We start from the raw sequence: 20,518 nt of genomic DNA, 5'->3' as shown, positions 1-20,518 counted from the left end.
TTGGATTGCTTCCATAGCTCCCCATTGCGAATAATTGTACTAGGGTTCTAGGAGAACCTCGGTGTAGTGTTACAGTAATTATAAGGCGAGGTAATTCTACACAAGGTTCCAACACACGTCCTTGTTCAACAGAGGAAACAGATTTAGCTTCTTTGAAGATAACATGAAATTTTGAATACTTTTTTATTTGATTGGCGTTGGTCAAGTTGAACTGAGAAAGTGTAGTATGTGAGAAAATATGCAAAAATTATTGAATTCAAGTCCAGTCAACGGAATGATTATAGTTACGATTTATTTCAAATAATATCGAGATGAGGCCCATTTTTTGCAATTATCGAAATTTTCACGTAAATTATTGCGAGGTGCCGAAAAGATTCGAAGTAAGTGCTATTTATTTTCATGACAAAATGCAAAGAAGTTCATTCATTTCAATTATGAATTTACGGTGATGCGGGAATTAAACAATTTTTGATGAGAGTTTCCTCATCGATGGGATGAATAATTTATTATATACCAAACCATATTTTCCTGAAAAATATCCTCTCATGGTTATAAAGCCTGATTTATATTCTCATCGCCTGAAATGATTTTGCTCTCAATAAAAATAATGTATTTTGGCTTAATTTTGCAAGCGTAACTTGAATGCAATTTAATAATAAATTTGCGTAATTCATATAACATTGAATTCATTTATCGGGCATCTACAAAAGAATTCGTTGTAATTTCTATTTTTTCTCAGCTAAAATTTTCCCTTACTATCAAATTTTTGTTCTTATATTAAAATTATAAACGTTATTCTTAGATCACGCGTCGTCAGGTCGATTCAAGCTCAGCGGCTCGCACATCACACCAGCCCCGACGGCCCAGAAATGTAAACATGGCTCACGTCCCGACTACAATGGCGGCTACTACTAATTACTTGACCTACAAGACAGCAGCCTCATCGCTCTTGGTGCATAAACGGTCTGCTGTAGAACGTCAAACCAAGAGAAACATTGCCATGACTTCCTGAACGGAATGGCCTCTTCAGCTCAGATATGGGAGTGACGGGTGTGAAATTCTTCGGTGCTTCTGATGCAATCAATTACCAATTAGGGCGCTGAGGGCTAGACCGAACTTCTTAAGTTCTTCCTCTACAATTATAAAGTGAAGATAAACTTTCGGCGTAAAGATGTTGCTTGAATAAATAATATCTGCATTCGATCTTTCAGAGATATGCTGAAATTGACGGCGTCAGAGATAAAAGAATTTCTTTGCAAAGCCTTAGGAGTCTAATAGAGCTTTGGTTTAGGTTTCAAATTCAAACATTATCAGAAATTAATTCGGTAAACACTGATTCAACAGACATAACTGTTTTTAAATAAATGACTATTTCCATTTCCTCCTACCCGCTTTTCAAGCTGGACTTTCTAGTTATTTCTCCCGAGAAGCAGCAACTAAAATCTCAACATGACACGCCTTTCACGTAAATCCTCTCTATACATGCACTAACCTTTGGAACATCCAGCCATACTCGTGCTCTTCAGAAGACGAGGGCTGCGGAAAGTACTAAGCAAGGGCGGAGTGTTTCAGTACGACCACGGAGCTATATTTGCATTGCTTATCGCACGTAAAGCCTGACTACCAAAATCAATGAGCCAGGCGTCTCTGAAGAGCTTTTGTTCAGTTTTGAGGGCGTGTTTAGATTTGCAGAAATGTAAATAAAGGCACTGCGCACCCACAAAAAACAAGCAATTTCTAGCGAAGAATTTGCGTTCATATTTCAGAACGAGGAAAGCTGTAGAGATTCTAGGCAAACTGACTTTGGAGTTCGCTTAAAATTGTCCCGGTACACAAGTTCCTTTTTTTTTGTAATATATAACTTCTCATTTATACTATCTAAATTGTAAAATAGGAGGAAAATATGTATTCAAAAAATTATTTCGTGGCTTCCTCTGTGCTACCCGCATTGAATATTTTACACACATAGATCGGTGTAAGAACGTCATTTAAATTCCGATAATTTTCGAAGTGAAACAAATTCATAATAATTCAAATCGTAACATTAATGTCACCAATGATCAATAATCACGACAATTAATTCATTTGCCTGCATTATCTGGATGGCTCTAAGTTCCATGGGTATAACTTGAATTTTTGCCTCTGAATCTAAATTTTTCCAATTTAAAATACGACAGTGCTGCATCTGCTAATAAAAAATAACAGGATCCTGAATGGTTAAAATTAACTACAGGATTCAAAATAGGAAGTGTATTTGCTCGTAATTCATCTTAAACGAGCAGAAATAATTTTCATTCTAGTTGAGTTACCAAGAGTGATGAGCTAGAAAGAAATAAAATATCTAGTGAAACAAAAAGCCAAAAATGAAATTCAACATTTAGAAAACGCAACATTTATTACTTGTAAATTTCGGGTAGACGCCGTATCACAATTCTGAAAGGAAAATGTATGATACAGAATACTGGAAAGCAGGCACAATATGTTCTTCAGAAGCTTTGCATTGAAAATGTTTGCTGACATATCTATTTCGAAACCTTTTTTGCATATATTTATTTATATGTGCTTATTTGCGATTAGAGCTCTGTTATCTACATCTAAGGGCTAAATACAATTTTTAACACACCCTATTTATCGAAAATAAATGCCTAAAAAATAAGAAGATTGTATAATAGTGATATGCCCAAGTAGAAAATTTTCTTATATGGACCTCATTCCTAAGATTTTATATGAACGCCGAGCTAGGGGCAGTTGTGAATGCGAGTCGGCGACAAAGAACGCCAAAAATGCGAGACATCCCGCAGCTTCTGAATTTACCAAGTGCCAAGCTCCCAGAGCCGAGAATTAAGCGAGGCTGTGAAGAATCACCTCTGAGTAGAGGCATAATTGCCTCGCATTTGTATAATGGAGCGATTCACGAGCTACGTGACGACAGCCGCGCTAAATATGCCCATTGGCTGAACCTATTATGGCCTCGCTCTGTTTAAAGCCAATGTAATGATTGCTATTCTGCACCGGAGGAAATGGTGTGAACTTGCTTTTTCGCAGTTCAGTTTCCCTCATCAGGCCCTATTTATTTCGACAGGTTTATATCATCTTGTATTAAGCTTCCTGGTGAATAAATTATTAAGGGAACGAATAATGCACCATGTGAGCCTATAATAATGAGCCTAACATAATGAGCCTAATATGCAATTTCATAAATTGTAAACATGAACAAATAGAAAAGAAAAGTAAATTTTGACAAAGATGCCTTCGAAAAAACTATTTTAACTACTTTTTCAATGGGACTGCAAGCTGATTTTCATTCGTATCCTGCCTTTATACCGACTGGATTTTAGTACATTTTTATGCGAGCAATTGTTTTGCTAGGTTAATAACAACGCTTCACGACAAAAAATTCCTTTGGCATTTTTTTGACAAATAAAACTTGTCAAGCATTCAAATAAAAAGTATCCAGAACATTTCGTATAATACATGTAAATCATGGAAAGTTTGTAATCGTGTATTTGATGCAACCTATGCAGTATACACCCCAAGAGAGATTTTTCTCATACTTCTTTTCTTGCTTAGCTCGAGGAGGCCTTTCAGTCTTGATAATTGAATGTGAATATAACAACTCTTTATTATTAACATTTAGTTGTTATATGGATTGAAATGAAGAATACCTTCAACTCATCAAAATAACTTCAACTGGCACAAAAACTCAGCCAACACTAGAGCACAGGCTTGAGTGTGCCGATATCGGGGATTTCAGTTAAAATAATATCGAAGAATTTGTCTGTTAAATCAAACAAATATATCGTAATTACCTAAAACTTTATTGATTCAACCACTGAAACGATAAATTTGTTTAGTATTTTCTTGCATAATTTCTTTAGTAATTTATTTTAGTTGTATCTGCATTGGTAGTAGCCGCATGAAGACGGTAATGGCCAGCGATATTGCGTGGGCAGTCAGCGTTCCTCTTTAAAGATACCAGGAACTAAAAGCACGCTTGCACCTACCCATGAACATCGCATGTGCCCGGGCTTGTGATAGCGCCTCGGCACTGAAATACCCATGCCTCAGCCTAGCTGTTATACCAACTATACTATCTTCTTCATTATTCATGTATGCTGATATCTTATCTGGAAAACATCAGGGAATAAGAAAGCGCTCTTCCCACGCAACGGCCCGTGTTTATTTTTTACAACCCAAACTTTCCGTCAGACCGAAATGAAAAGGATTGGAACGCATTAGAATTTTTGCGACGGAAACTTCATTGCACTTTTCGAGCGTTAGTTATTTTCCGTTAGTTTTCGTGTTGATGCCATGCGAGAGCGTAGAAATTCTTCAAAAATTCAGTAGTGAAGTTTTGACGTACAGCTACTGAATTGCGGCGCAATTCAAAACACAATTCAGTAAGTTTTTATGTTTCAAAATTTCCTGTTGCGATTGCATTTTATGAGGTATATTTATACACTCTCTTATCTCCTGTGAAAATATTAGCAGATTTTATGATAACTAGTATTCAGCATAAGCATATCAGAGTATATTTATTTAAAATGAGGAATATCTCATATTTCGATGAATTCTAGCACTGCAGCTTCCGGGACTGTGGCACGCTTGAAATGCAGTCGCGTTGACGCGGCATATCTGAGGTTAGATTGTGTACAATGGGCGAGCGGCCGTCAACCCTTGTCACCATGTCATCGCAATAATTAATTAAGTACACTTACTTGAATAAATAATTGATAGATAACAATAGTCATGTTCATGACTTGCAGAAAGAAAGCAGGCATTCAAACTAAATTCATGCAATATTTTTAATCGTAATTAGTCAATGAAATTAAACTATAGGATGTCGGCATCACTCGTATATATTTTTCGGTGTGAAAAATCGATTTGTCGCCATTTGATAGTTCTAAAAATAATGATTAATTAATAATAGTCGAGGTTTTCCACCAATTCTCTAGATGAACTATTATACGAAATTAGAAGAATCTGTAATTTGAAAAATTTTATGACACTGTGCATGACTATATTCATGGAACCCTTTGATAAGGCTTTGATAATTTAATTAAAATTATGAAATTATCTGTTTGAATAAGAATTAAGTGTGTGAAATTATTCGGTAGGTGCAATCGTTACTGAAACTTTGTGTTGTAGAAGAAGGCGTCGTTAAAGCTACAAGACCAAAATCCTGTCACACTGATGAATATTGGGTCACAATCGTCACGATCCACCATAATGTCGAACTTTCATGGCACCATCAAAGTTTTATCAGGAGCGTAAAATTAAAGACGGCTCTAAACTTGGCGTCAGATCAGGAGATCTTTGTTTGAATATGGGTTAATAAAAAGCAAACTCTGAGAAGTGATTCTGTAAGCTCTTTAGTTCTCGCTCTTAAAATATCCTTTGTGGAGACCAATAAAGAATGAGAGACTGGAATAAATTTGTTGGAAATTTATTCAGAAGTTTGACTTAGATTGAGTTGCTTAAAGCTAAATAAAGTTGAGCTGTCTTTGACTACAGCGTAAGAGAATATTTAAACCAGCGCATTTTTAAACTTAAAGGCAGTATGTATCGATTATTTATTATAACACTGTTATTAAGCCAAAATGTGTTAAACAGAATATATCATGTTAATTATTGAGTGAATTGTACAAAGGTTTTAAAAACTGATATGACAAATTGAAGATTTCACGTTATTTAATTAATGTTGGATGATGAAAAAAATTTTATGAAACAGGGAACATATGAAACCAAATTTCATGTTCGTGAAATCAAATTATGGTGTGACCCAGAACACCGAACTTGAAATGAATAGAACTTCTTAGATAAAAACGAAAAAGATAAGAAGAAAGAGCAGCACCGAGTAAGAAAAAAGTTCCTTTCATATTCATAGCACATCTGAACGCGACTAAAAAAGAACTTTAGACCGTAAAATTATACAAATGTTCAATGAAAGACTAAACGCCAGCCTGACATTCAAAGCATCGCACTACCCATAACTCTGTAAGTCTCCCATAAAACGAATATCTTGAATTATCTAACCGCGATTCTTAGCCCTAAAGGATTCTACGGAGACCTGCGCCTCCGCATCGTAGCCTCGCTGCCAAATTGCTGCTGAAGGAGGGCTCTTGCCCACACTCAAATAATGGAGTGGGATATTGTACAAATAGGCTAGGAACATTTTGCTCATGTGTGTCCTTCTGACTCAGTTTGGACCGGTACATGGACGGATCGACGCTTACGTCCTCTATCTGGATGTGCTGTGGTTATGAACGTCCTTATTTGGACAATGTCCCATCAATTTTCGGAGTGTAAGATTGTAATATTTAAACACGAGAGGCTAGCCCACTGTCCGTAGTTGAGTTTCTAAACGAGCGCTTACTAACAATTCTTGAATTATAGCTAATGATTTTTAGATCATTAACAGCATTTTATCCAATGTGTGCCTGATTAAGTGATTAAGTATTGCGGTATTAAGTATGTGTCGTAATTACTATGTTAATTTTATTTTGTTGAATGGCTGAGACATATCAAGAATTTCCGATTCTTCCGATTCGATTATGAGATTCTGATGTAAAAAAAATAAATGTAGAATGAGATTCACTAAAGCGTACAGAAACCTGCAGTTAAAGAAGTCCTTGTGTATTTTAAAACCTTAAAAAATATTCCTGGGAACGAGACACAGATGCGGCAGGGTTTTCCTGCATCGCAGACACAAAGCTTGACCGATAGCCTCCTCCATCATTTTTTTATTCCAGTTCATTGAAGCGGGGATAATGAAGACGGGCATTAATTGAAGGATTGAATTTAATTTGAACCTGCAGTTTTCGCCGAGGTGCTTAAAGCCGTCAGAGAGCGCGCTGAAAAACGGTTATTGTCACCGNATATACATGCCCGGTGACTTGTACTCGATAGCCTATATATATACATGTCCGGTGGCTTGTACTCGATAGCCTATATACATGTCCGGTGGCTTGTACTCGATAGTCTATATACATGTCCGGTGGCTTGTACTAGATAGTCTATATACATGTCCTGATTGTCCCATGACTTGTACTCAGTAGTCTATTTACATGTTCTTACTTTGACTTACTTACTTACTTTTTACTTACTTTGACTTTGACTGACATACAACTGACTCTTATTATTGTTCACATGTTCATTTAATTTGTGACCATAATTAACTCTTTCACTCGGCGCACAATGAATACAACATAAGGAAAAACGGACAATCTGAATCCCATCTAGGGGGAGTATAATTAAATAAAGTGCATCGCATGCAGTATGTGTGTTATATTGTGTTCTATTTACTTCGCGGCGGGCCTCAAATTTGCCTCTAGAATTGGATTCAAGGTGCCTTAATTAGATTTCCATTGAGATAATAGAACACGTGGCTCAGCGTTGCAAAAAATTGCGCAGTGCTGCAATGGGTCTCATCGAACTTGGCTTTAGCAGCCCTCTTATCTGATCCTAGCGTACTATCGACAACTGCTGGAATTGTGGGAAAATGTCGACTTCCGTTGGTTCCGTTATCGGGAGAAACGAATAACAAGGAGTATTATTCTTAGATTTTCATTGCATGATAAACTTTAGCGTTACTTTTCGAATAGATTTCATTCAATTTCTGGGAGTGAATGTACCAGCTAATACAAAATTTTATGATCTTTGATCGGGGAATGTCTAGGAGGAAAACAAATCTTACCGGAGTTAACTTCATTTCATTTGCTTTTCAAAATAATTCATTCCAGTTAGCACAAAATGAACTATTCTGATACATTCTCATTCAGATCATGTTTGATGCTATAGAATTCGATCTGTAATAAAAGAGTGACTCAGTGAGTTACAATTTTCCAGCGGTGACTCATCAAGAGTTGAATTCATAAAAATAATAATTAAGTCACATCTTTAATCTCTACCAGCGCCGAGGCTTGGATATTAAAGCAATCCATCATAACTGTTCTAATAACCTGCCCAGGACGTGGCACTGTTTCTTTCTTCAACTTTGGTCAACATGTCCTTAATTACCTGCAACAAGTCGATATTTTTCTGGAAGATCTAAATGTTTTCTAGATGGTCCAAATAGGCTTTTTAGCGCATTTTCTCATTCATGGAAAAAAGCACTATTGCGCTCGCCATGTCCGTCTGTCCGTCCGTCTGTCTGTCCGTCTGTCTGTCCGTCTGTCTGTCCGTCCGTGACTTCACGTTTTCGTCGACGAGAAAATGCGCTCTCTGTCACTCACTGCAGTGAGTTCCGTCTGTCTGTCCGTCTGTCTGTCTGTCCGTCTGTCTGTCCGTCCGTGACTTCACGTTTTCGTCGACGAGAAAATGCGCTCTCTGTCACTCACTGCAGTAAGTACTGAGTTATATTTTTTGTATATATGGGATAAAGCAAGCTGTATGAATATTGAAAATACTTTTGTAGCTCAGAAAGATCAGAAGTGGTAGAGCAGAGGAAAATTCGTTACATAAACTTTGGTTTTATTTATGCCGAGCATCGATATTACGACTTGCTCGTCTACTGTTACTGTTGTCGTTCCTTCTTCGATGGCATATTTTTATCAATAGTTTGCTCTTGACATTAGAGATGACGTGCCAAGGCTCACTCACTCGGTGCCAACTTATTTATGTCCGGAGGCAATTATTACTCAGCGACTCATGAATATCTTCATACAAACTCGATAACTTCTTTAAACGTCCAAAGCAGTCAGTTCTCTTTGAGCAATTGAGACTACATTTAATTTTTGTAACGGTATTTTATCATGTGTTTTATTTCTATTGCAGTGTGAAATGTAAGCTTTAATGTTGCTCGAAAATGAAAAAGGAGCTACAATTTAGTAATGACAGTAGTCTACAGTAAAATAAAATGATATATTTACTTTCATTTGCATAGTTTTTAACAAAAAAACTTACTGGAACCAACCAAAATACGTTCACAAAGCAAGCCTGAAACCTTATTTGCTCTCGTACACACAAAATGAAGCCATGGCCTACTCAACATTACGCCCCAAAACACCAATAAATCTTTTCTATTTTCCAATGGAAAAACGGTCGAGAGGTGTGCCGGCCGACGCTGTCATACGCGGTCGATAGCGTCACAGATTGCATCCGTTCCGGTCAATGGACGCCCGCGATGAAACTTACCGAGTCAATCTTTGGAACAATCTGCGAGGTGTGATGAAAAACAGGCAGGGCAACGGGCTCTTCCCAGTTTGAATCTTTAGAACAAGCTGTTGAGTTGTGATGAAAAATACGCAAGGCAGTCATCATGTATAATGTTAAAAGCTTGTTTTTTAATACATATAACACTGACCATCGAATCGAATATAGATTTTATTAATTCAATATCTAGATAAAATCAGCATTCAAATCTTTTGGCATGACATTGAAATAATCGAAGCGCCGATATCATTACAGTGGTCAACCGTACGCATGTAAGGTCAGCATTAACTAGATTGATGTGGACAAATGATGATATCGGCGTGTCTTCATCATTCGTGGGTCACGTGGATGTGACATGCACAATAGTATATAACTCAATAATTGCTGAACTTTGTACATTTTATATCATTAAATAAGGAAGAGTAATTTAATAGGGGACATATTAATATCTCACCTTGGTTCTTTATAATATTTTTAAACATTTTTTCACACTGTTATGTATGTAAATTTGAAATCGACTTGCTCACATGTAACATAAGGTGACGCAAAAAAATTTTGACACAGATTTATCAAATTTTTAATAAATTATCTTGTCATAATAAAATCTTCAACATGACCATCAAGCTTTTATCATCTACTTACTTGCGAAAACCATCTCCCATAAAACCTATAGCAATCATATTTTATGTCATGAGAATTGTATAGCAGATATAGATAATAAAATGTCATCGTTAGCGTCAGAAGTAACGATGTTTCTCTCCTACTCTACAGGCACCATGTCGTCTCTGACGCGAGGCGGGGCTTGCTGTTGTATTAGGTACTCTTATGACAGTCTTTCTTAGCTCAACTTAAACGTAAGTTGTTCATGTAGAAGCTTATGGGTATACTTATGTAAGATGAAGCTGAAATTATAATTGTAATGATTCATTTTAATTTCAATGTTATTCTGACCTGCTTGCATTCCTTAAAACAGATACAATGAAGTATGATGATGATATTTTTCATATTTCGATATTCTTTGTACTTAAATTCAAATACTTTTCACAAAACGATAGATTCTCACTGATTTTTAAATTTTTGGAATGGTACCTTCGAATCTTTGGTTAAATTAATCCGTCACTTGACTTATTTACCAAAGAAAGATGTTTGCCATATGTGTTCTTTTTGCAGAGCACTTCTCAGATGAAAGCCATGGTAGCCGTTCGCTTCTTCGTTGCCTTCCAGGTAACCAACTTCTTATTTATAAACTCAATTAATAAATAAAATATTGTTTCGAGTGTCATGAACGAACCATCAACTATAAATAATGTTCACTGAAAGTATCAAATGTATTTTCAGTGTGGATCACTTGGAAAAATTTGTTTGAGAAAATATTTGTAACAAATTCTCAACTTGTGCAGATCCGATATTCAATTGTCTAATTTAATATCATCTTTAACAAATTATGTATTCATATTAATTATTATGATAAAGCGAAATATTAAGAAAAAATCATAAAGAAAATTGAATCAAAAGAACACATTAACCGACTAGAAGAATGCATAACTTCCGATGAGGCTTTAGAAAGAGTTTAGATTGCGTCAAGAGGCGCTCAGCTGCTTATAGTCTGCCGATCATCTTGAGTCTCTACAGGAAGATCAGCTCAAAAGCTTCTGAAGCTGAAGGATGTAAAGCGCAACGTAATCTGCAATCAGGAACGAAGGCAACTGATTTACGGGGACATTGGAAATGCAAAATCCATCATGATGTTTAAATTTACTTCTGTTGAATACTTCAATTTGGATCTTTTGAAATGAGTTAGGTCTAAGTTCACGAAATATAGGCTTAAACACTTATTACAATGTAATTTTATGTAAACTGCAGACCATTTTAGTCTTTTGAGATTTCAGAAATGTAACACAATGAGACAGAAAGATTATAATGATTATTTATCAAACTGTGACCTTGAGCATGTAAAACATTTAGAGAGAAGACCAGGATGAACTTCTCTTGGATTACACTAAGTGCATATATGAATATATTCATTTTTAGTTTTCACCATTATATTGGGCAACAATTCATTGCAATAAAGAAAATTATCAAGTAAATTTTTGTAAGTGTAATAAACTATGTGGAAAACCGCTCCATTTTGCAGTTGATGGTAGGATGCGGGTGTTCAGAAGAGGCCACTGGGCCAGAGTCTCGTCCCCCGCCTCCGACCTTCTACGGCTCACGCACGCTGCCCGGTCTGTTCCCACAGCGCACCTCGCACATCGGCCCGCTCCCTCACCTCAACTCCGTGCTAACTGAGTGGTCACGTTGGGGCGAATGGACCAAATGTTCCAGGCAAGTGGCTGATGAACTGTGATCTCTTCGCCAAAGGATCGACAGATTTACCGTACATATTATCTTGTATTGATTAACAGCCCAACATATGAAAATTAGAAGTTCACATGCTACCAAGTTTCCATTTTATCTTACCAGAATGAGCATTTTTATTCCACATAATTTATTTCATAGTCACCTAGGGGCGATTGCACGATGAAGAAACGACATCTCATATCGACGCCTTGCCTCTGATGAGCAGGTCTTGCGGCACCGGAGTTCGTTCGCGCACACGGCACTGCATCGCGGCCGCCCCGCGCGTGATGCCAGGTTCAGGAATACGCACGAGCCACGACCAATGCGTAGGCCCCAACACGCAGTACGACGCCTGCAGCAGCCAACCCTGCGCTGGAGGCTCAGACCTCATGTCCGGAGCATCGTTCCGAGCTGTACAGTGCAGACTTTATAACAATAGGAAAGTCTTCGGTAAACTCGTCACGCGCTGGCTGCCCTACACGCAAGGTACTGAAATGTTCTGTTTGTAAGCAACTAGATTTTTGTTTTTGAGGTTTGATGGAGTCGGTTTGCTAATCTGAAAGTTTAACTAACTTCAGTCATTCAAAGTATGGAATTTGTAATGTTCTAAATGTAAAAAAATAAAGTCAAACCAAGTTATTTCTCCACTTTGTCATGATAAAAAACAATAAAAATTTTGTTGTGTTGGCTCCCGAGCAGGAGCCACGAATTCCTGTGCGCTGGTGTGCGAGGGTGAGGGCGCTGGGATCGTCTATACCTTCGGCAAAGTCAGGGACGGAACGCAATGCTCGGCCGACCGCGGCCTCGTCGGCATCTGCGTCAACGGTCGCTGCTTAGTGCGTACACTTTATTATTATCAGCATCAGATTAACACGTTTTATTCAAACTTTTTTCTCCTATGAGATGATTTGCCTCACATTTGCAGATTCTAACTAGTTACATCTGATTAACGCATCGTATTCAAATATTTTATTCCATTAAGGAGAATATCCTTGTATTCTGTTTATCTCAAATATTTTATTCCATTTAAGAGAATTTGCCGTCATTATTGGTGCCATAATAACTCAGCTGAATAGCCTTGTATTCTGTCCATCGCAAATTCGTCGTTACCTATGTACACATAGTAGCGATCTTGTACACATGCAGCAAATTGTTATTCCCGCAGAGTCCCGGAACGATTTATACACGATCATTGTAACCTCAAACCTGATTTTTTCTGCTTTTTATTTTTTCTTGTATTAATTCAGTAATTAATGTCATTTTTGGCACATTGAAGATGTTTCAAGCACCATAATGATATCGTCATCAGGTGATGCTATTTGATCCCAATTGTTCCCACTGCAATTAAATTCGTCTCTCCATGACATGATTACCTATTTATTTATGAATTTTAATTGTCAACTAAACATTATAATTAATTTCCGCATATTTTTGTAAAGTGCGTCGCAGGAACCAGAAAAGGCAAAAGATCACACGAGTGTCAATTAGAATGACGAGAAATAATCCACCTCGCTCAAAGATCTCTAATTATCATAAACTCAGTAACCTGATTTTTGCGTCGGTTTTCCTTGAAAGCTTCTGCACTGATTAGGGTCATAGAGTCTGGCCTGAGGATTTAGTGTTTTGTTTAGGGTTCTTTTCGGAATGAGTTATGTGCTCGTATACAATTTAATCAAGGTAAGTTAACAACAAGTCGTGTAATTTTAGTTGGTAACAAAATTCTATTTTATACATGTCATGTGATGAATTACGTTTTTGCTAGATTATTTTGAAAATTATTAGGGTTCATACATTAATATAGAACCTTTTGCATTATTTATTAAAGGTACGAATCAATTCTTTACATTACCAGTGTTTACCTAAATGCAAAGAAATTACCACAAAAACATACGTAAAATTATCACTGAATATCAAAATATGTACAAGTGGCAATATCCTGACAATTTTTCGCTATAAAATCTGTCAATTAAAATGTAATCAACCATTTATACTCTCATTTTGGAGTTTTACATTTCGTTTAAAATAATAAAACTCAATTAATCTTATTGTGAGAGCCTAGGATTTCAATTTTGTTATGTCTGTAATGCAGGAAAACATTTACTATCCTGCTGTAATAGTAACTCAAATGAACGTTTTACGCCTGCCCCAATTTGGCACATCCTTGATACATAAATGTTTAAAGCTTCCTGGAAATATTTGCCTGATTTATTTAGTTTTGTAAATAGTATTGCTCTCCTGTATTGGTAGTGTTTTAATCTACCGTAGTGTAAATGCTAATCCCTATTTAAATCGCCTCATTATTGTGAGCAGAATTTTATTAAAGGTAGAAAAAATTGACAGGGAACGTGTAAAAATCCATTATTCGCGATCGCGAAACAGTAATCATCAATCAAATTTATAATCACATCTGAAAGCAATAAATCACGAATAATGACCTCTAGCTTTCAATTAATTTATGCTTCTCCCCTTTATACTAAGTGAAAAAAATTACCGTCAGCCGGAAATAAGTCTATCATGCTAATATAATGTGAATTTTCTGAGACGTCGTAAATCCTGCGGTATTAGAAAATTTCTATTTTGATGCTTGAACAAATTTACGGTCTCTGAAACCTACATTTAACTACGTGGGACAAATAGTGTTTTAATTCCCAGGAAGGTTTTTGAGGAACTTTCCTGCGGGATAAAAATTTACCAAACTCAATTATTTCCAATTCAATCCCCTCTGAGTTGGTAAAAATTTAATCCGATTTAAAATTCTGCACAGCTTTCTATTCCGTAACCCTCACACTGCAATGCTCTTGTGTGGAAGGCAATGACCATGCTTCATGGTGAAATTTTTCTAACAAGTCCGTGAAGAAATGTATAACATCATATAATGGTGACACTGAACGCATTATTTAAGGCGAACAGTGCAATGCAAGGCAAATTTTTTAGGACAAATTCGCTGGATTCCTTTCTCTATTATGCCGATTTTGAGTAATTATATCTTTTTCATTAGTGCCTGCACTAGTACATTTTTTATGGTCAAGCTAATGTTAATTAGGAAAACTATATACAAAACTATATACTAAACTATACTATAAAAAATACTATATAAAACTATATACTAATTAGGAAAACTAATACAGACAAGAATATATTTTTGGCAAAGCTAAATTTTTTGCCGCAGCGAATGTCATGCGACGGACAACTTGGAGGCACTGCATTAGAAGACCAGTGTCGCGTGTGTGGAGGAAACAACACGACGTGTACCCTGCATAAGGGCATCTTCCACTCCCCTGTCACGGACCCTCAAGACGAGCCTTACAACGAAGCAAAGAAATCTCAAATTTACGCCTTAGATGAGGCCAAAAATTTGAAATATCATTCAGCGCACGGAGCTGAGGAGCCGGCATGGCATGGCTACGGCAGTTTCAGGAGGGATCAGTTCGTAGCTGATCAGCCCACTATTGCTGATGAGGAGAAGCAACAAAAAGGTGAACTTCTTTATTCCTAGTTCTTCTAATTCTCGATTATTCTTTAATTATTTGATTCTTTAATGAATTAAGTAAGTGGTTCAATTTGGGTTGTAAAATAAGGTTCCTGTCATGGATAAGAAAATATTAAAATAGAATCTCATAAAATTGCGCATAAATATGAAATTAAAACAGCCTGAACTAATTATTGTTACTACAAGTGAATAATATTATGTATACATACAAGAAACCAAATCTAATGAAGGTAGTATATGAGCCCGTCACATTTTGGAATGTTGCATGGCAGCAATGAAACATGTAAAGCTAAAATTTAAATCAGCAATTTTTCAACTTGTACCTTCTCTTACTTCATGCAAATGAAGTCAAAATTGAAAATACAAGAAAGAGAGCAAGGTTATCTGTCATTTAATTAAAATATGAGAGTAGGAAATGATGAATAATAAATTATTCTTTTCTTACAAGCTGAGGTACATAGCTTTTAAATACTAAAATTCGATATAACTTTGTCTGTGCAGGAACCATTGGATATTATGAAGTGACTCTCATACCTAAAGGCTCTACAAACATCAAAGTCTCCGATCATTCACATAACTTCTTAGGTGAGAGCTTCATTATGAGCACAAAAATCTAGGCTTTGGTTTAAAACTGAACTTATTTAACCGCGATTAATCATTGATTTTATTTATTTGCATTAGGAATATAATAGATGCGATTAGAGGCTTTTCGGCTTCAGCCGATATTTTGTTTCAGAGAATGGAACTTCAAGATAAATTACTTTTGATTGATCGTGCTGTAATAAAAAAATACAGGACGAATTAAGTTGTTACAAACTTTCAGGATCGAAAAATTTTATAACTAAAATCAATTTAGATTCCGTATTTCAAAAATATTTTATTTTAAACGGGATTTTCGATTACGCCCGTGTAATTTGACAGAAAATGCCCTGAACATTACAGATTTAATCACTTAGTTGACTCAATTTTTTTCGTGAGAACTATCGCTTGATTCTGAAATCTTTTGAGATACTTAGATATTCAATTCCAGCAGAAATTATTCAAATTGATATTAGTGGCATCAGAGATACAATGCTATAACAATTTAAATGTAAAATGGTTGCAGATAGTTGTTGCTACTGTAACAAAGCTCAGTGAGTGTTAATTTGGAAGAGAATTTAATGCGTACCATTTATGATGAGTTGTTTTTACTTGATCGCAAAATTTCTTCTAAGTGCTCTTAACCAACTACTTTATATGAGGAACTTTGCAGCTGTTTACTTCTTAGTACATTTTAATCTTAACGAACTTTTTTATTATCTGTAGAAATTCGAGATCTCTAAATTTTCTGACAATTTTGTCACTACCCTGTGCTTGTTAAAATAAACAAATAGGTCTCCGTGATATTTCAACATGCTTGCAGAGAATTCTTATGTTTTGACACATAATCACATCGCTCTTCTTATTTTCCTCCCCTGACAATGTCAGCTCTGCGCGAGGGCAATAAATTTCTTCTCAACGGCGACTGGCTCATAGACTGGCCCGGGGAGGTCGAGGCTGGTGGGGTCATGTTTTCCTACAGCAGAGCTGAAAACGACTCAGAGCAGCTTACGGCTCTGGGACCAACAAAGTCAAATCTGTCATTAATGGTAAGCAATCAGGATAAATATATTCTAAATAATAAAATTTTTAATAAAGTGATCGTTGCTATGGGTATTTTAGAGCGATCGTTTTTGTCATTTATTTTGAGTAAACTTCAAAACTGCGCAGGCGGAGCGAATCTACACTTACATAATTATACGAAAAAATACATAGATATATTTCCGCCAACATCAGTTGGTGTCTTGAGATTTTAATTGCTTAGAACGTGTGAAAGACAAAGGTTATTTCCTTCAGATCTTGCTGAGAGAAGAAAACCCAGGAGTTTATTACGAATATTGGACGCCTAACAGCAACTCGAACGGTCTGCCTTCAATTCATTTCAAGAAGACTTCGAAACCGAGTACCAATTGGAAACCCGACAGAAAGGAATGGCCTTCGATCAAATTTCACGGTACAAATTTTGATCACCAGCTTGCTTTTGAGAAATCAAAAACTTCAGAAGCGACGTCGTTGTCAGGATTTAATTTCACGAACGATTCGGTCGAGCTGCGTCTCAGATCAGGCAGAAAAACGGACGCTGTACTCCACAAGGCTCTTCGACATTCCGCGAGAAATCTTTCTAAAAGACGTCATCAAAACTTAGAACTCTCACGTTTGAATTCTTTAGAGCAGAGACGCATCCGATGGACTAAAAGCCACGCTAATCCCAGAAATAAAATTATTTCCGAAGATACACAGTTGTCCAGACAAATGTTTGATGAGCCTATCAGGTTCGGTTTTCAAGACGACAATCCTGCTCATTTTTCAGCAAGGCTAAACACCAATGTTCCCTCCTCAATTTCTAAAAATTCACCGAGAAATCGAGAAAAACATTTCCGTTTCACTGACGCCGTTCCTCTTCAAGAGGACGAAAAGAGGCTCAGCAGACGCCGAGATCATCCCATTGCTAGTCGGCACAGCTCCAGCAATCGAGTTCAAGCGAATAATGCATTTACAAACTCAAAAATATCTGCAAAAAATTCTCCAGCTCCAAGCAAGTGGAGCCCTAATAAAAAAACTCACAGGAGGCGGAAAATTCGAAGAACGAAGAAAAAACGCCGACAAAAGAACCCAGCGCTTGTTTGTCCCAAGTGCTCCAGAGTTCGTGAGGTGAAGAAGCACTTCTGCACCAGTGACTTCGGTAAGTTGAGCCACCTACTGAAAATATGAACTTTTCTTACAGCGCCGTATATATTTTTAGGGCTTTTTTTCAGAGCGGTGTCATGGTGAAATTAGCGGTTCTCACTGAAGGTGTTTGTAAACAAAAACATCCTGCTATCCGTCCTTTAATCTCCTATTTTACAATAACTACAAATATAAATTTATTCGTTTGAAGAAATCTTCTAACCAGCCATTTTTTGCACCACAGTTTCTCGAGTTCAGGTTGTGAGTTTTGACGCCGCTCCAAAAGAGAAAAACAATACCACGAGCAAAGGCCGCTATGAGGTCACCATCCTCCAGTCGTTCAAAAATACGGTGCCGCTGCTGCACAAAGAGTTCATCTACGTTGAGAACTTCAACTGCGCCTGTCCGAAACTGCAGTCGGGAAAAATCTACCTCATCATGGGAAAGACTTACCCTTCAGGTAATGGAAGGGAGGTTCAGCTTGGTCTAGACAGGTCCAGTTACACGAGACAATTTACAACTCGAGTCTTGGGACGAGTCCTGAAAATAAGAAGCGATGAAATGAAATATTGTAAGAAATGGAGAAAAACACTTCCAAAACCAATTAAAAGACCAATATACGACAACGCGTCATTAGACATTGATATAGCAAACCTGCCAATGTTTGCAGAACTCGCTACAAATGCTCTTGATACAGACATCGAGACATTACCTGAAGAAGTTCAGATAAGTCCAATCAGGAGCGAAGAAGGGACTACCCATGCTCTCTTAAATATAAATTCTGAACCCCGACTCCGGCCTGAGATAAACGCATTTTCTCTTATTGAAAAATCCCCAAATGTGCTTGATAGACGCAAAACGATCATTGGGATCCTTGATAACTCTTTAGATCCAAATAACTTGGGAGGGATTAAGCGTAAGTGGCATTACAATTTCCGTCACTGAAAGTTTCTGCAAGGAAACGAAAAATCTAATTATTTTCGAAACATATCATTGCGTAGATAACTTATAACAGCCCTTGAATTTTTGTCACACGATTTTTAATCAATTTCGTTCCCCTGAACTCATTTGTCTAATTTTTCTTCTTATTTTTATATTGTGGTGCTGTTTACTTTGCAGTACAAATTTCTATATTGTCCGTACTACTGAGTTCCCATGCATGCTCTTTAATTAATTATACATATGATGTTAGTGAAACTTGCAATTTCATTGGATTTGTAGACGACTGACAAGCAACTTGGCCTACTAATTATCCCACATTAAAAAATCTCCTAAATTGTGCACGCTCACTTTTTTGATTGCCATTTAGTTTATGACTGAATTCGATGAATTCGCTTAAGAATAATATGAGCTGGTTGATTTTCAGAATAAAAAATGATTACTGAAGTTGTGACTTAGAATTTATATTATTATCAATACTGTATATTTCAACGGATGACTCCTACTAGTTTATAAAGTGATTCAATCTTCAATTTTAGTAAATTGTCGATCGATTCACTTCAGTAATTGTATATTCAGCCCTAATAAAAATCCATAATATGTACAATTTATGTAAAACCTTCTTCTAGAAGAATGTTTATACCCAGTAAGCAACTTTGCATTAACTCGCTAAAGTCAGAAAGAAAACGTTTCTCAAATAAATTATTTTTAGAGACATTGAAATTTAATCTGCGATGAGTTGAAATTTTAATAATTCTATTATTTTTGTGTCCATTTTACACCTTATGTTGATCATTTGGACCTCCATTTATTTCTATGCTCATCGACTGCATATCGCTGCGATATGTTGAAAATCATTATGGTCGCAGTTAATTCTATTGTAATGTGGACTTCATTCGTCATAGGCTTCATTCAGCGTGAAGGAAATTCATGTCTAATAATTAGTGAATAGTTTCTCATTGACATTTTCCAGTGCATGTAAAATAGCTTATTTAAGCCTTAATTAATTTAATATGTATATAAAAATTTCTGTCTTTGGAAACATGTCAAAAGTGCCGCTTATCAATTGTAAATTATCGAAATATAAATTCTCAATAAATATTAAGTAACATTATCGACTTTCTTTATGCCTATTTGATTCTTTTTTTGACAAAATAGAAAACGTAGAAGCTATTTCTCAACTTACGTGTTCTGATCTATCTATGTAATTATTTTCTGTTCAAATGCTGAAAACTTAAGAAAGAAAAAAAAATTTTAAACCCTACAATCTGAGTATGACGTTTTATCGATCGTAAGAAATACATAGAAAAATCTGAATGTATGTAACTATAATTACCAGATGCAACTCGCTTTCATATTTACTAATTTCATATTTCTTATTTGCGAAATGAAATAATTTGTGTCAACAATAATGTTTTAGTTTTTGCAGTTGAAAGGACAAATTATTTTAAAGACAGTAAAATTTTCAGACCAACAGGATCTTAATAATACTGTCACTTACTTGATCACGTTAGCATTTTTCAAACTATTTTTGTTCGTATTGAACCTGAGAAAACTCATACAGTGTTCAAAATTAGTCATTTTTCAGAAAGCAGAAAGCATTTTCTGTTTTCTTTTTTATGCTTGCATCGCAGAACATTCGAGAAATTTTGTGTTGAAATTTCGAATTTACTGCCAAACAATGCCCCGCAGTTCAATTTCAAGGATGCAGACACGAAGTCTCAGCGTTTGAAGTTGTGTTACAAACTTTAGTTCAGTGCAGTTGCTACGAATACGCGAATCAAAGACCCCAAGTCAACTGCCCATATTGGCCCGATTGGAATACTTCAAAAGTTGTACCAGAGAATGTTA

General features: G+C 36.3%; 1 protein-coding gene across 3 annotated transcripts in view; it reads left to right on the top strand.

The window, feature by feature from the left end:
- Positions 1-19,772, top strand: part of LOC108681692 — a 57,882-nt gene extending 38,110 nt beyond the window's left edge. For all 3 annotated transcript variants that reach the window (XM_047883608.1, XM_018170752.2, XM_047883609.1), the window contains exons 2-11: positions 9,925-10,007; positions 10,324-10,377; positions 11,288-11,478; positions 11,720-11,979; positions 12,193-12,329; positions 14,663-14,969; positions 15,485-15,568; positions 16,451-16,611; positions 16,859-17,744; positions 17,973-19,772. In XM_047883608.1, coding sequence (XP_047739564.1) covers positions 10,336-10,377; positions 11,288-11,478; positions 11,720-11,979; positions 12,193-12,329; positions 14,663-14,969; positions 15,485-15,568; positions 16,451-16,611; positions 16,859-17,744; positions 17,973-18,673 — 2,769 coding nt within the window. In that variant the 5' untranslated portion in view covers positions 9,925-10,007; positions 10,324-10,335 and the 3' untranslated portion in view covers positions 18,674-19,772. The remainder of the gene's footprint in view (positions 1-9,924; positions 10,008-10,323; positions 10,378-11,287; positions 11,479-11,719; positions 11,980-12,192; positions 12,330-14,662; positions 14,970-15,484; positions 15,569-16,450; positions 16,612-16,858; positions 17,745-17,972) is intronic.
- The last annotated feature ends 746 nt before the right edge of the window (positions 19,773-20,518 follow it).

This window comes from Hyalella azteca, unplaced genomic scaffold (genome assembly GCF_000764305.2).
Source record: "Hyalella azteca isolate HAZT.00-mixed unplaced genomic scaffold, Hazt_2.0.2 contig13331, whole genome shotgun sequence".
Taxonomy (NCBI): domain Eukaryota; kingdom Metazoa; phylum Arthropoda; class Malacostraca; order Amphipoda; family Hyalellidae; genus Hyalella; species Hyalella azteca.
This window is presented reverse-complemented; position numbering and strand designations above follow the sequence as displayed.